The sequence below is a fragment of the Tenebrio molitor genome, chromosome 1, assembly GCF_963966145.1.
Source record: "Tenebrio molitor chromosome 1, icTenMoli1.1, whole genome shotgun sequence".
NCBI lineage: Eukaryota > Metazoa > Arthropoda > Insecta > Coleoptera > Tenebrionidae > Tenebrio > Tenebrio molitor.
Window position 1 is genome coordinate 36,390,885 of NC_091046.1, and position 12,747 is coordinate 36,403,631.

General features: G+C 31.9%; 2 protein-coding genes across 2 annotated transcripts; one reads left to right on the forward strand and one right to left on the reverse strand.

Moving 5' to 3' along the window:
* The first annotated feature begins 93 nt into the window (after nt 1-93).
* LOC138122460 (probable ribosome production factor 1) lies at nt 94-1,307 on the forward strand. Its single transcript, XM_069036726.1, has 4 exons — nt 94-304; nt 353-577; nt 627-1,045; nt 1,095-1,307. Exons 1-4 carry the CDS (start codon nt 128-130, stop codon nt 1,270-1,272), a joined length of 999 nt encoding a protein of 332 aa, XP_068892827.1. The 5' UTR covers nt 94-127; the 3' UTR covers nt 1,273-1,307.
* A 3,534-nt stretch (nt 1,308-4,841) lies between these two features.
* Nucleotides 4,842-7,235, reverse strand: LOC138127817 (DNA ligase 1-like). Its single transcript, XM_069043919.1, has 4 exons — nt 6,890-7,235; nt 5,740-6,103; nt 5,220-5,692; nt 4,842-5,158 (listed from the first exon to the last, which is right to left on the reverse strand). Exons 1-4 carry the CDS (start codon nt 7,233-7,235, stop codon nt 4,842-4,844), a joined length of 1,500 nt encoding a protein of 499 aa, XP_068900020.1.
* Nucleotides 7,236-12,747: the final 5,512 nt, after the last annotated feature.

The following is a 12,747-nucleotide window of genomic DNA, read 5'->3' on the forward strand; positions in this document are numbered from 1 at the left end:
ATGGTTAATGTATAACACTAATCAATATTTTGCTGACTCACTCCTCTGTGCTGCCAATAGAAGCAACCCAAATTCCCGATATTTGTGAACTGTCAGTGTCAATGTCAAAAATATTCGAAATTCGAAAATGTCTTCTTCAAAAGAGCACGTGGAAACCGAAGACGTTAAAGAAACGATAAAAAATGAGATAAAACCATCCAAAAGCGGATCAGTTCTGTTTCCAAATGAAAATAAATACTCTCATATCAAAAATAAATTAGTGAGAAGCAAACAGTATCAGAAAGCAAAAAAGGAACAGAAGAAGGTGTGAGGTTAGATTTTGATTTAAAGTTTGTACAATATGTATTTGCAGGCAAAGAAAATAGCTAAAAAGGCACGCAAAACAGAAGACGCGCCCAAGAAAGTACCACACACTCTTGAAAGTTTGAGAGTAAAAGATGAAACAACAGTTGAAGATGTTAACTCTGAAGAAAATGTGTTGGTTCAGAATGATTTTGACAATGATGAATTTAGTGGATATTACCAGCAAATATATGAGCCTAAAGTTCTTATCACATATGCAGACAATCCCATGAAGGTAACTATAATGTTAGTTTGAATAAATTTAATTGAAAAATTAATTGCAGAAAACACGGATATTTGGTAGAGAATTAACAAGGATCATTCCAAATTCTACTTCTTTGTATAGAAATCGGTCAGGTGTTAAAAAAATTGTAAAAAGCGCAATTAAAGAAAACTTCACTGATATACTAATAATTAATGAAAACCGCAAAGAACCAGATGGATTGCTGGTCATTCACTTGCCTGATGGTCCTACAGCTCATTTTAAAGTTAGCAATGTAAGGATTACAACAGAACTGAGAAAAAATCATAAGGAAATAACAGAGCATAGACCAGAAGTCATTTTAAATAATTTTACTACGAGGTTAGGGTTAACAGTAGGTAGAATGTTGGGGGCGCTTTTCCATTACAATCCAGAGTTTGAGGGACGAAGAGCTGTGACATTTCATAATCAAAGAGATTATATTTTCTTCCGCCATTATAGGTTTGTTTGTGTTGGAGGTGTGTGCTTCGAGTTTAATTGTATTTTTTAGATATGGGATTGATGGTGATGGAAAAAAAGCTAGATTAAAGGAACTGGGACCTAGATTTACTTTAAAATTACGATCACTTCAAAAAGGAACATTTGACAGTAAGTATGGACAGTATGAATGGATCATAGATGGCAGAAGACATGCAATGGAAACTAGCAGAAGGAAGTTCAATTTGTAAATTATTTTTGATCAATAAAATTTGATATAATTGAATTAATTTATTTATTTATAAATACAGACTGATTCACGTAACTTTCCAACCTTAATATAATTTAAATGCAGCCAGCAATACGTTATCCAGTTATAACTTGATTCTTTTATTTACTATGAAATCTGGAGACTTCTGGCATCATTGACAATAACTTGACAGTTCTTTTTGTATAATTCTGTTAATTTTTCTACAATCGTGCAAAAAGTGAGTGTTCATTGCATTTTTCACCACAGGACTGAACTGTTGTTTATCGTTTTTTTTCTCGTTGCTATAGTTGTGGCTCGCCAATAACAAGGCTATCTTAGTTAAAGCAGTAATAAGTACAGAACACCGTTTTTTTGTTCGATCGTAGAAAAAATGTATGCAACACGTGTAAAAAGTGTTACTGCACTTGACGTGTTGTCCAACTCGCCTGCGGCTCTTGGGACAATTTTCATGTCGCGTGCAATAATCATTCACTTTTTGCACTTGTTGCATAAATAACTATTATCTACGATCGTGTAAAAAGTAAGCACTTTTTGCACTAAAAATCGTCAAAGTTGACGTTTAGTGAACTGACAAATCGTGCCATAAAACTTTTAGTACACGCTTTTATGGCACAGAACTGTCAGAATACAACAATACATTTTTTTGGAAACGACGTGGTTCTCAAACGACTTTGGTTATTCATAAAATATTGAATCAATAATAATTATTTTATTAAAATTTATGTTGAAACCGGTGCGATGATCTCACGATCGTAGATAAAATGTTGTAAGACATAAGTACGTGTAAAAAGTTCCTTTGTGGCACTCACATCCTTTAAAATACTCCCTCGTACCTAGGTCGTATTTTAAACCCGTTCGTGCAATAAAGGATAACTTTTTAGACTTATATCTTAAATAACTATAAAATGCGCTCCAATGACGAAAAACTGCCATTTTTATAATTGAGATTTTTGTGAGGGATGTCCAAACCATACAAAAATTTAAAATTATTCATGATTTTGGATCAAGTTAAAGTCCATTCATTTTGTATTGAACTTTTCAAGGTCAAATAATTTTATTTTTTGGCTGTGTAATTATGTTTTGTAAATAATGACATGCAGGTAAACACCGTAAACGTTGCATTGAGCATTGCTAAATCACATTATGTTGGTTAGATGCATGTCACTATTTACAAAACATAATTACAGAGCCAAAATTTAAATTATTTGACCTTGAAAAGTTCAATACAAAATGAATGGACTTTATGAATGAAAAACGTATTACTGGCCGCATTTAAATTTCGTCAGGGTCGGAAAGTTATGTGAATCAGTCTGTATAAAAAGTGCAATATTTTGTCATTTTCCAGAATAAGTAGTTGACATACTTAACAACATTTTTTTTTTCATCATAATTAACAGTAGAGGCAAAAACAACGTTGAACCAAAGCTACTCTTTTAACTTTGAAAGTATACATAAACTCGGTACAGGTTGCAAAGACACACTTGTCATTTGCAACAGCATTTTTTTTTTATTTCTGAACCAAATAAAGGCACAAAGGGACCAGAGAATCATAGTTTGGGTTGAATATTTTCCATATAAGTACAGTTTTAAAGTAATTTCAAATGCCTAATGCCATAAAAGTGCTGTTGCAAATGACAAGTATGTCTTTGCAACCTGTACCGAGTTTAGTGTCTTATTACAATTTTACCTAAATTTTATAATGCAATTATTAACTTTAGAATGGAATTTTGTTTTCAAATGAAAGTCGATTGACAAGATAATCAACATATAGTTTATTCTCACGCTTTAAAAAGCGTTTTATGCTGTGTCACTAAATTAAAAAAGTATATGAATTGTGTGGTAAATATGCGTTGTGATTGCATGACACGATAATATATCACAATGGTGGCTGTATCATTGGCCTTAATTCCCGTTCTACTAGTGCAAACGTTAGTATATGTATAGGTAGATATAGTTTTTTTTAGCTATATGCCTTTTATTCAAGACAAGAGAGCATTTAATGTTATTAAACTTTTTAACAAGTACCTATCTACATAGGTACTTAGTTGTTTTTAACACTTACAAATTCAAACTGGTACGGTGGCAGGCAAAAAAAGTTAGGCATCATTTAAATGTCAGTGTCATTAAAGCATTAATTACACATTTGGGTTTTGACGTAACAGAAAAGTGATGGCTAGTTTTTATTGCCGGCCATTGTACTTATAATGCGTAACAAATGAAAAAAAACTTCTTACAATTATTATACAAGGTGATTTTAAATGATTGTGATATTTTTTCTTAAGTTGGGAACATTTTTCATAAATTATTTTGGCAACTTGATAGGTACTTACCTTCATCAACACATTGGCGTACGTACGTCATTTTGACATTTTATGTATTAATAAATTGTGTCAAATAGGCGAGGACGCCTATGTTTATGTCAACTATCACATTCATTTAAATCACCCGGTGCCTACTGTGTGAGCAACAATTAGTGTTTGAGTTGGCAATAAATTCTGGTGACTTTTGGTGACTTTTGGTGACTTTTATGTCATGTTCCAACCACTAAACCATTTTATTAATAAAAGATTACAAAAACCAAGACGTTTAAATTTGAAACGTATGTCAGTTGTCAATAATATCAATAAAACAAACCGAAACAAATATGTAGTTGACTCAAGTTGCAAAAAACCACTTTGCATTTGCAACAGCACTTTTATGCCATTAGTCATTTGAAATTACTTTAAAACTGTACTTATATGGAAAACATTCAATCCAAACTATGATTTTATGGTCCCTTTGTGCGTTTATTTGGTTCAAAAATATGAAAAAAATGCTGTTGCAAATGACAAGTGGTTTTTTGCAACTTGAGTCAATTTTACATTTTTTTATTGCCAACTGACACAGTTTTTGTTGCTCACCCGGTAGATCAAATCAGATTTCAGTTAGTGGACCTGTTTTATCTGTAAATATGGTTGCTTTACGGATGCTTACGTTATAATCGTATTGCTGGGCTGCAAATAATTCCGTTACATATTTCAACAAAGACAAACCATACCTACCACTTAAGTATTTATCTAATAATCGAAAATAAATTTGAAAAATACAATTTCGAATTGTTAACCATAACCACATGGAAATTTATACAGAGTTATTCACGTAAGATGATAAGCTTGACTTGGTAAAAATGCAACGCAAACTACATTTTACAAAGCATACATGTGGGATATACAGTGAGCGGCAAAAGTATGGAATAAATTCCTTAAAAATTAAACAAAATTTTTTTCAAAAAAATCTTTGGACAAGTCAATTTTAGTTTATAAAAATACATGTTTTACTACCAAAGAAAATTCCAAGCAGTCATTTGTTTTCGAGTGATGACGTCATCGATACTTTTTTTAAATGGAAACCCCCTATTTTTTTTTCTTGATTCTGATCCATCGAGATCTTCTTGACACCAGGGCTTCATCATCTCAGCGCATGATTTGATTGTTCTCGGACCGTCATGTGTGCCGATCTTCTTAACATCATAGCGGTCATTTCCAATTTTCTTGATTACTTCATACGCACCTAAATATTTGGGCAGTATTTTGGCACTAGTCTTAAATTGGGTTCTTTTGATGGCAACTTGGTCTCCAGGTTTATATTCTCTTGCCATTTTGCGTTTCCTATTGTAATTCTTGATGTTTTCCTCCTGGATCTTCTTAATCTGTTGTTTCGCTTCTTTGCGCAGTTCATCTCTTTCTTCGAAACTTCACCTTCTGGTAATGCATAATTTTCCTCTGTTGTATTCTCATCTTCTGCTGCGATTCTCTTTTGTACTTTCTTTTCATCATTCAGTAAGTTTGTTTCTTTCATTTCGGTTACATCTTCAGTTACCATCACTCCTTCGGAATTCATGATTGACGTTACTTTATTCAAGATTGGTCTTCCAATTATGAGATTTACCTATGGAGATTGCTTCATCTGATACAATGTGAATTTCGGTCACAAGTTCGCAATTATCAATGTTTATTTTTGTCGAAAACTTTCCAAGTGTCTCTACCTTTCCATTTCCTAAACCAGTGAGTGTAAGTGGAGTTTCTTCAAAGCGTGGTGCACCTATTTTCAAAAACGAACTTGCCTTAATTAAATTAACGTCACTTTCAGTATCGATTAGAGCTTCAAAATCTGTACCACAAAGTTTTAAATTTTTGAAATTTCTTGAATTTACTCGATCTGTTACCTCTCTGTTGCATATTTCATGATTTTCAGGCGGTTTTTCGTCTTGCAATGAATTTGACAAATAGATTGTTGGCGATGATTTCTTTTCAATTTCGCTTTGTTTCTTCTGTTTATTATCTTCGTTGCATTCTTTTGCACGATGTCCATAATTATTACATTTATAAAGCACTTCGTTCCCTTCTCTTTGAACTTGCGATCTGTTGATCTATGACCTTTTAAACCACAATTGAAACAACGAATTTGCTTGCCTTCTTCTTTTTTATATTTCATATCTTGCTTTTTCATTACTTCTTCTTTAATCTCCGGTTCTTTCTTAGTTTTAAACAGCTTCATTGAATTTTCTCTCAACGATTCGAAAATTTGAAGTTTTCTTTTAAACTTTTTTAAGTTATTAGCTCCGTCGAGAATAATTTTGTTACTCGCGTCGTCGGTGATGCTATCAATAGTATATTGGATAAGTGCATTATCTTCTACATTACCTCTTGAGGCCAGTTCTTTCATAATCAAAAAATATTCCTGAACAGTTTCTTTCTTCTGAATTTTTCTTGACGATAACATCTTATGTAAATGTGCGCTATTGAGTCGAGTTGAGAATTCAGACAACAAAGCTTCTCACAGTTGACTCCAACAAAGAAAGAAGAGTCACAACCTCTAAGAAAAAAGAAGATAATACCAAAGACGACCAAGATGAAGAGAGAAATCAAAGAAGATTAAGAAGGGTAAATAACCTCGAAAGCAGCAGATCCAACGATGATGATGAAGATGACGATTATGCCAAAGGCAATTCATGTTTTCCGTTAAGTTTTAGAGATGTGGAAGATTCAATTCGTCCTTTTAGTGGTAATGACGAGTATCCTGTCGAAAAATGGATTCAAGACTTTGAAGATACTTCCATTTTGTTAAGATGGAGTCGATTACAGACATTCATTTTCGCCAAGAAATCTTTGAAAGGTCTTGCTAAACTTTATACTGAAATACGTGTGTTAATTTTAACCAGTGGAAGAACGCGCCAAATCATGGAACTTTTCTCTATATAAACATTTGTACGACAAAGCAATACAAATTTATTTAAAATTTGGAACAAATTACCCGCCTATGGGCGAAAATGTTCTGTTGTGATAGAAACAGAGCTTTGTTAAAAAGTTCCATTGTTATAGAAAAAAATAAATAATAAAAATTTAGATTCTCATGGTTACAAAAAATAGAAACTAGTTAATTACACAAAACGACTCGGTAAAAATTGTGGGGCAAAACATCTTGGAATACTTTTACGAATTTTACAAAATGTTATAGAGAAAAGTTCAATAAATTGGCAAGTTCTTTCACTGGTTAAAATTAAAACACGTATTTCAGAAACACCCTGTATACAGTGTGAATATGGTACCTCTACTTACTATTTTTCTTCTTTGAAGCTGTTACCACGTCATATTGCTCTGCATCGTCTTTATCGTCTTCATCATCATCTTTATCATCTTCGTCGTCTTCATTTACTTCATTTTTCTCCAACATGCTAAGGTTCATTAAGTGGCAGCAAATTTTTGTCGATAGATCGTGTTTGTCACCATCAGTGTCGAGACAGAGAAGATTAATAATAGAAATCAACTCTCTTACTTGCAAAGTTTCAACTACGTATTCTAGTTTGGTCTCAAATTCTTTAGAATTTTCGTCGAAATCGAATCCTTTGAATCCGCGCAGCCTTGATCTGTTTTTTCGATCACCTTCTGATTCGAAAATAAACATATGAAGGGCTTTAATCGACTTCACAGGAGCATTTTTGATATTGTCTCTGATAAAAGCAATTTCACCCAACGATGTCTTTTTTTTAATTTCTTCGTAACTTTTTCACTTTTCCGTAAAATAATTAGAATTCCTTTAATTTATCACCATTCTTCTTTCTACAATTCTCTGTTTATCTTGTTTCTATCCCGGTTGAGCCCCCAACATTTGTGGGATATAATTTAAGAAAACAAGATTTGTAACAATTTTATAATGATAAATTGTAACGTCTCTGCCATATAGCGTCAAACGAAAACTCTTCCCGCCCCCTATCCATTTCCTACATACATTAACTTTTGGTATTTAAAAATTAAATCAAGAATCCAAGAAGGTATTCTATTAGTTTTAAAGATATATCCGTCATTGCATTTTTCGTTCATATTTAGTATTTGGAAATATTTTCGAACGATGACAGAACCGACATGATGCTACTTTCCCATTACTTTTGTGATTTTAATCGCTTATTATTGTTATTAAATCCTAGTTTGTGGAGAGAGGTATTTTTATGTCAGAACTTGGCATTCATTAGGCTGACGTTAAAAGCTATGTTTTATGTGCATCATGATAATGTAATAGGGATCGCGAAAGCTTTATAAATCGTGTTTTGGGTTGCATTTTTACCTGGTCAGGCCTGTATTAATATTAATGCCATTAACATTTTAATAGAATTTGTTTGTGCTTTGAGTAAATACTGAAAGAATAAACCTACGAAAATCCACTATATATTTCTTCCAAATTTTTTTCGTTACCTACCTGTGTTTTCATATATTTAGGTAAATATTATAATATATTATTTGAATGAATTATCCTTATCTATCGTATAAATCGCTAGATCGAAATCAATTTTCGTTCGTAAATCTGCGGAAAAATGTTTGTACCTCGGTCAAATGGTAATCGAGGCACTACCTAGATAGATAAAGAAATAAAACCGTCATAAAAAATAACCAACAACCTCAAATCTGGAATAAATCACAGATAATTTTATTTCTAGTAAAATATGAGTGGTTTACCAAACAACTTTATTAATGTAGATTGAGATATAATAATAAAATAAAGTCTTATTATAATCTACAGCTAGATGAATACAGATGACGGATGTAGTTTAAACTCATACATTCATATCTTTGATAAGAATTAGGTATAAAATTTGTATTTTTAAGTTGTTTTGTTCTATTCTCGGATAATTTCAAGAAAAAAAATGTAGATGCAATCTATACAACCGATAAAATTTTTTATAGCTGCTGAATTAGTGACACATTATTTTAATTAATCTATTTTCTTATGTATTTCTATATACAGGATTATTCACGAGACGGTAACTTCTGATTTTTGCCGCAACCAACAATGCCAATGGCACAAACTACTGAATAAAATATGTTATTATTTTTTTAATCAAAGTAAGTTGGATAGATTTGTTAGAAATGTCAGATTGACAGAGAACCTGTATTTAATCAAAATTCAACAAATAAATTAACAAATTAAATTAATATAAAAAGTGTTCCAAGTAATACCTGTTCACGTTGGCTTGCATATCAGTGGTGCAAATGACTGACCTATTACTATGACAACTCATATGAAAGTTAATGCCAAATGTGTGCGATTTGTACCACTGATGTTCAATCCAACGTGAACAACATATACTTCGAAGTATCTTTCCACACTCTCCATAAATGAGGATTTCATGTCAGTCAAAAATACAAAACTAAGAGCTATCGTGGATTCAGTCATAATTATTTTCAAAATTTGAGATCAAGAAGTTGTTGCAATATGTATAATGGGTTGCGGCAAAAAGAATTTCAGCAGTAACTCTCTCGTGAATAACCCTGTATAGTATGAGTACACTATGCATAGGTACTATGTATTTAAATTATTTAATGGAAAGAAGTTGACTTCAGCTAAATTGAATTTACCATTTAAACCCCTAACAATTTTACACAGTTTAATAATATAAAATATCTGACCGTCGTATATTTACAGAACACTAATTAAACTTATTTTTTTCTGTTTTTAAGCCATTAAAATATATTCTTTATGTTCTTGAATAAATGTAGTTGGTTGCTTGTTATTTTTTATGGGGTTTTTTGACGTAATATAGCTACCTACGCTTGACTAAAAAGTGAGATGTATTTGGTTTTAATTATACACACAATTCACAACGTGAGAAAACGTATTTATCAAGAAAATGTTTTCATTGTTCGTTGTTGCCGAAATAATCTGTTTCTTTTTTTATCATACTCATATTCTGGTGTCTTCATTTTCTACTTGTCGACATCAATCTATTTGTTACACGAGAAATAACTATGACCACTATTTTGATATCTTCAAATATTTCAAAATGCTAGGTGTTAGCACGCACTTTAAAACATAAAACCTCATTTTTACTGACCAAGCCGTACATTTTGTACGTGAAGTTAAAGGGTTGTTGCACTGCAAAAAGTAAACGAATTTTTTATGCATCAAGTAACTACGTGAATTTTACCAAAATTTGCATTTCGAGCGGTCATAAATTTTAGATCATTTGATATTATATCACATTAATAAATATTAAAATTTTACCAAAGTAAGTTCATGCGAGACAAATAAAATTTTATTTTATTTTTAATGAAAGTAAATGGCTTTGGATTCTTAATTCTTCATCTTTTTAAAAGGCAACAGTGGTGGAAATTCTAAATATAATTATTTTATTTAATTTTATATACAGACTGTTCAATAAATCAATTCTTGTTTACTGTGAAGAAATCGCAATACAGATACATATAAAGTATGAATGAGACACGATTTACGTTAATTTCAGATTGTTTCGTCGTACCTACCTGTTATACCGTATCCTATTATTAAAATTAATTATCAGGTACGTTGCATATTAAAAATAAATGAATTAATAAACGTAAATGAAGAATAGTAGACGGTTAATAACTTCATGACTCCGTGAGTGCAGAAATTATCGACGCTTACTAAGTGTTATTAACCTAATTAAATTAACAATTATAATTATATGTTTCTTGTTCGCATTCTTATGAAATTCCACTGATTGGTTGACAGTTAGTTTGCTAAGCATGTATGGGATATAGGAGATTTTAATTCCTAATGAACCAGTATGAAATGAGAAATAATTGGCGAAGAACTCATGAAGCATTACGTAGTTTAATGTAAGAAAATGTGTAAGTAGGTACTATGGCGGACAAAAAATTTTGAACGATCAAATTTTGGCATATCAAGAAATGTCAATGTAAGCTGCCCTTTACTGTTATTATGACGTTTATAAATTAAATCGAAAAATTGACGGTTTGAAGTAAACGTCTATCAAGTTTATAATAATAATTTAGTGATACAATGCCAGCCGTATCTGAATTTACTAAAGCCAAAAGAGTAACCCTTCACCAAAGGGGTAAGTCGTATGGGCAAATTTCGACGAATTTAGGGTTATCGAAGGGCACTATCCATGCCATTATGCGGAAGTGGGAAGACACTGGGACGGTGGTTCGGCGTCCAGGTTCTGGAAGAAGGCGGGTGTCTTCCGTGGAACAGAACGAGGCACCCCCGAACTATCACCGAAATCTGTGCCTGTCCATGAGCAATAGATTGCTCTTGGTTGTACAACAAAATGGAGCAATGATCAAATTAATATTGACTTCTTCAGTTTTAATTGTAAAGTTTTTTTTATTTTAAACTTTTAATTTTAAGTTTAATAAATAAATGTTATAATTTGTTAGTATTGTGGATTGATCTGTACTTTGAATTTTTTGATATTTGCGTACCAAAATACAACCTGTTGGGTCGTTCTGTCTTGACGTACTTAAATAGAACTAAATTTGGTTTCATCTATGATGAAGACATTCCTGATTTTGTGTTGATGCTAAACCTCTAAGAACTAGATAGGTACGTATCTACATTCTACAGTTCTACACCACTCGATAGCTTAAGGGCTGCAGCGACTTTCGCAATTTCGACGGCAAAGACGAAACGATTAAGATTTATCCACGTTCACCATTCGTGAGCCGACATAGGCACACCAAAACTTTTGTGTTAATCTATGGTTGACTGATCTGTCACTGGTGACATGACAAGAAAGGCAAAAATAAAAAATGAGGTTAGTTGACCATAAAGCCAGTTTTACATTTATATGTCAAAGGAATAACAAGTCGTTCAAAATTTTTTGTCGGCCATAGTACCTAGTTTATGTAATTTTTTTTATCGTTTTCAATTAATTACATGTTTGGCTTATTGCTTTAATTAAATTCAGAATGTATAAAGACCGATCATCTCACGTCAGAATTATTCTAAAAACGAAAATTGTTAGTTTTCAGTTAAAAAAATATGTTTTTTTTTTTTTAAACTTAACTAGGTACATATTTAAAGATAATTACCCAAGGACCGGTTGCACCAACGTGAGTTAAATTTAACTACAGTTTAAAATATACGAAAACATTGTTATAACAATAGCAACGAAGCATTTTAATCTATAGTTAAGTTAACTTTAACTGGCATTGGTGCAACCGGTCCTAAGTTAATCATACGTGTGGAACAAAACGATTTTCATGTATAGTTACCTACCTTTGCATTACCGTTGAAAAAATACGATGTGCCGTTCCACAGGCAGTACCCCAACCTCAAAATATACATCAAAATTCCAAATGTGATTTATTGGGAAGGGATGAGATCGGAAATACCGAGCGATCTAAAAGTCTTTCTATCAAGTGAGCCATGACATCATTATAATTACATACACCATAAAATAAAAAAATGTGAAATTAAAAATATCAAAGGATATGGACAGACTAAGAAAACATATTTTTAATTTTCATTTAAATATGCGCCAAATATGCTGCAGCCCAGCGGCATTCGTTTCCACTGTCTGACCCACTTGATAGAAAGACTTTTGGATCGCACGGTACTAATACGCCTCAATAATGAAAGTGTTTTTCTTGTATGGTATACATTTTAAAATCGTGTGTTAATTCAACTCAATAAATTCTAATAATTGTGAATTGGATTTATGACATTTATTGACAGAACTTCAAGGCTACTTCAAAAAGAGTAGAGCCATGCAGGAAAATTTACATGTGAAAAAATTCCAAAGCTAACTAAACTAAAGTAGATGATAATTATTTTGTTCCACACTGTATAAGTGTAGTACAAGTATATGTTACTGTTCATTTAAGCAATCACAAAAAAACTTACAGCAGATACAATAATACAGTATACAGTACCTATGCAATTATAACAATTACCAAGAATGTTGAGTGTGTAAAGACAATTTTATCTTTGTGTTTAAACTCAACGGCAAACAAAATCTCAAGAATAAATCAGCCAAGACAAGAAATACCTACTTGATCAGTACGAGAATGGAAAAAGTAAAATAGCACATCGGACTGATAGATTTAATTTTGTTTTATTTGTAAATATTTTGTGTTTAAAGCAGGTGTTAAAAACTTTTTGATTTGGTAGTTGCTGTAAGTACAGAAAACCAACTTCA

Coding starts and splice junctions, on each gene's coding strand:
- LOC138122460 (XM_069036726.1), top strand. CDS start 128: ATGTCTTCTTCAAAAGAGCACGTGGAAACCGAAGACGTTAAAGAAACG. Junction 578..626: donor ATGCAGACAATCCCATGAAG/GTAACTATAATG, acceptor AATTAATTGCAG/AAAACACGGATATTTGGTAG. Junction 1,046..1,094: donor ATTTTCTTCCGCCATTATAG/GTTTGTTTGTGT, acceptor TGTATTTTTTAG/ATATGGGATTGATGGTGATG.
- LOC138127817 (XM_069043919.1), bottom strand. CDS start 7,235: ATGTTTATTTTCGAATCAGAAGGTGATCGAAAAAACAGATCAAGGCTG. Junction 5,693..5,739: donor TATAAAAAAGAAGAAGGCAA/GCAAATTCGTTG, acceptor ATAGATCAACAG/ATCGCAAGTTCAAAGAGAAG. Junction 5,159..5,219: donor AGATGAAGCAATCTCCATAG/GTAAATCTCATA, acceptor TGAATTCCGAAG/GAGTGATGGTAACTGAAGAT.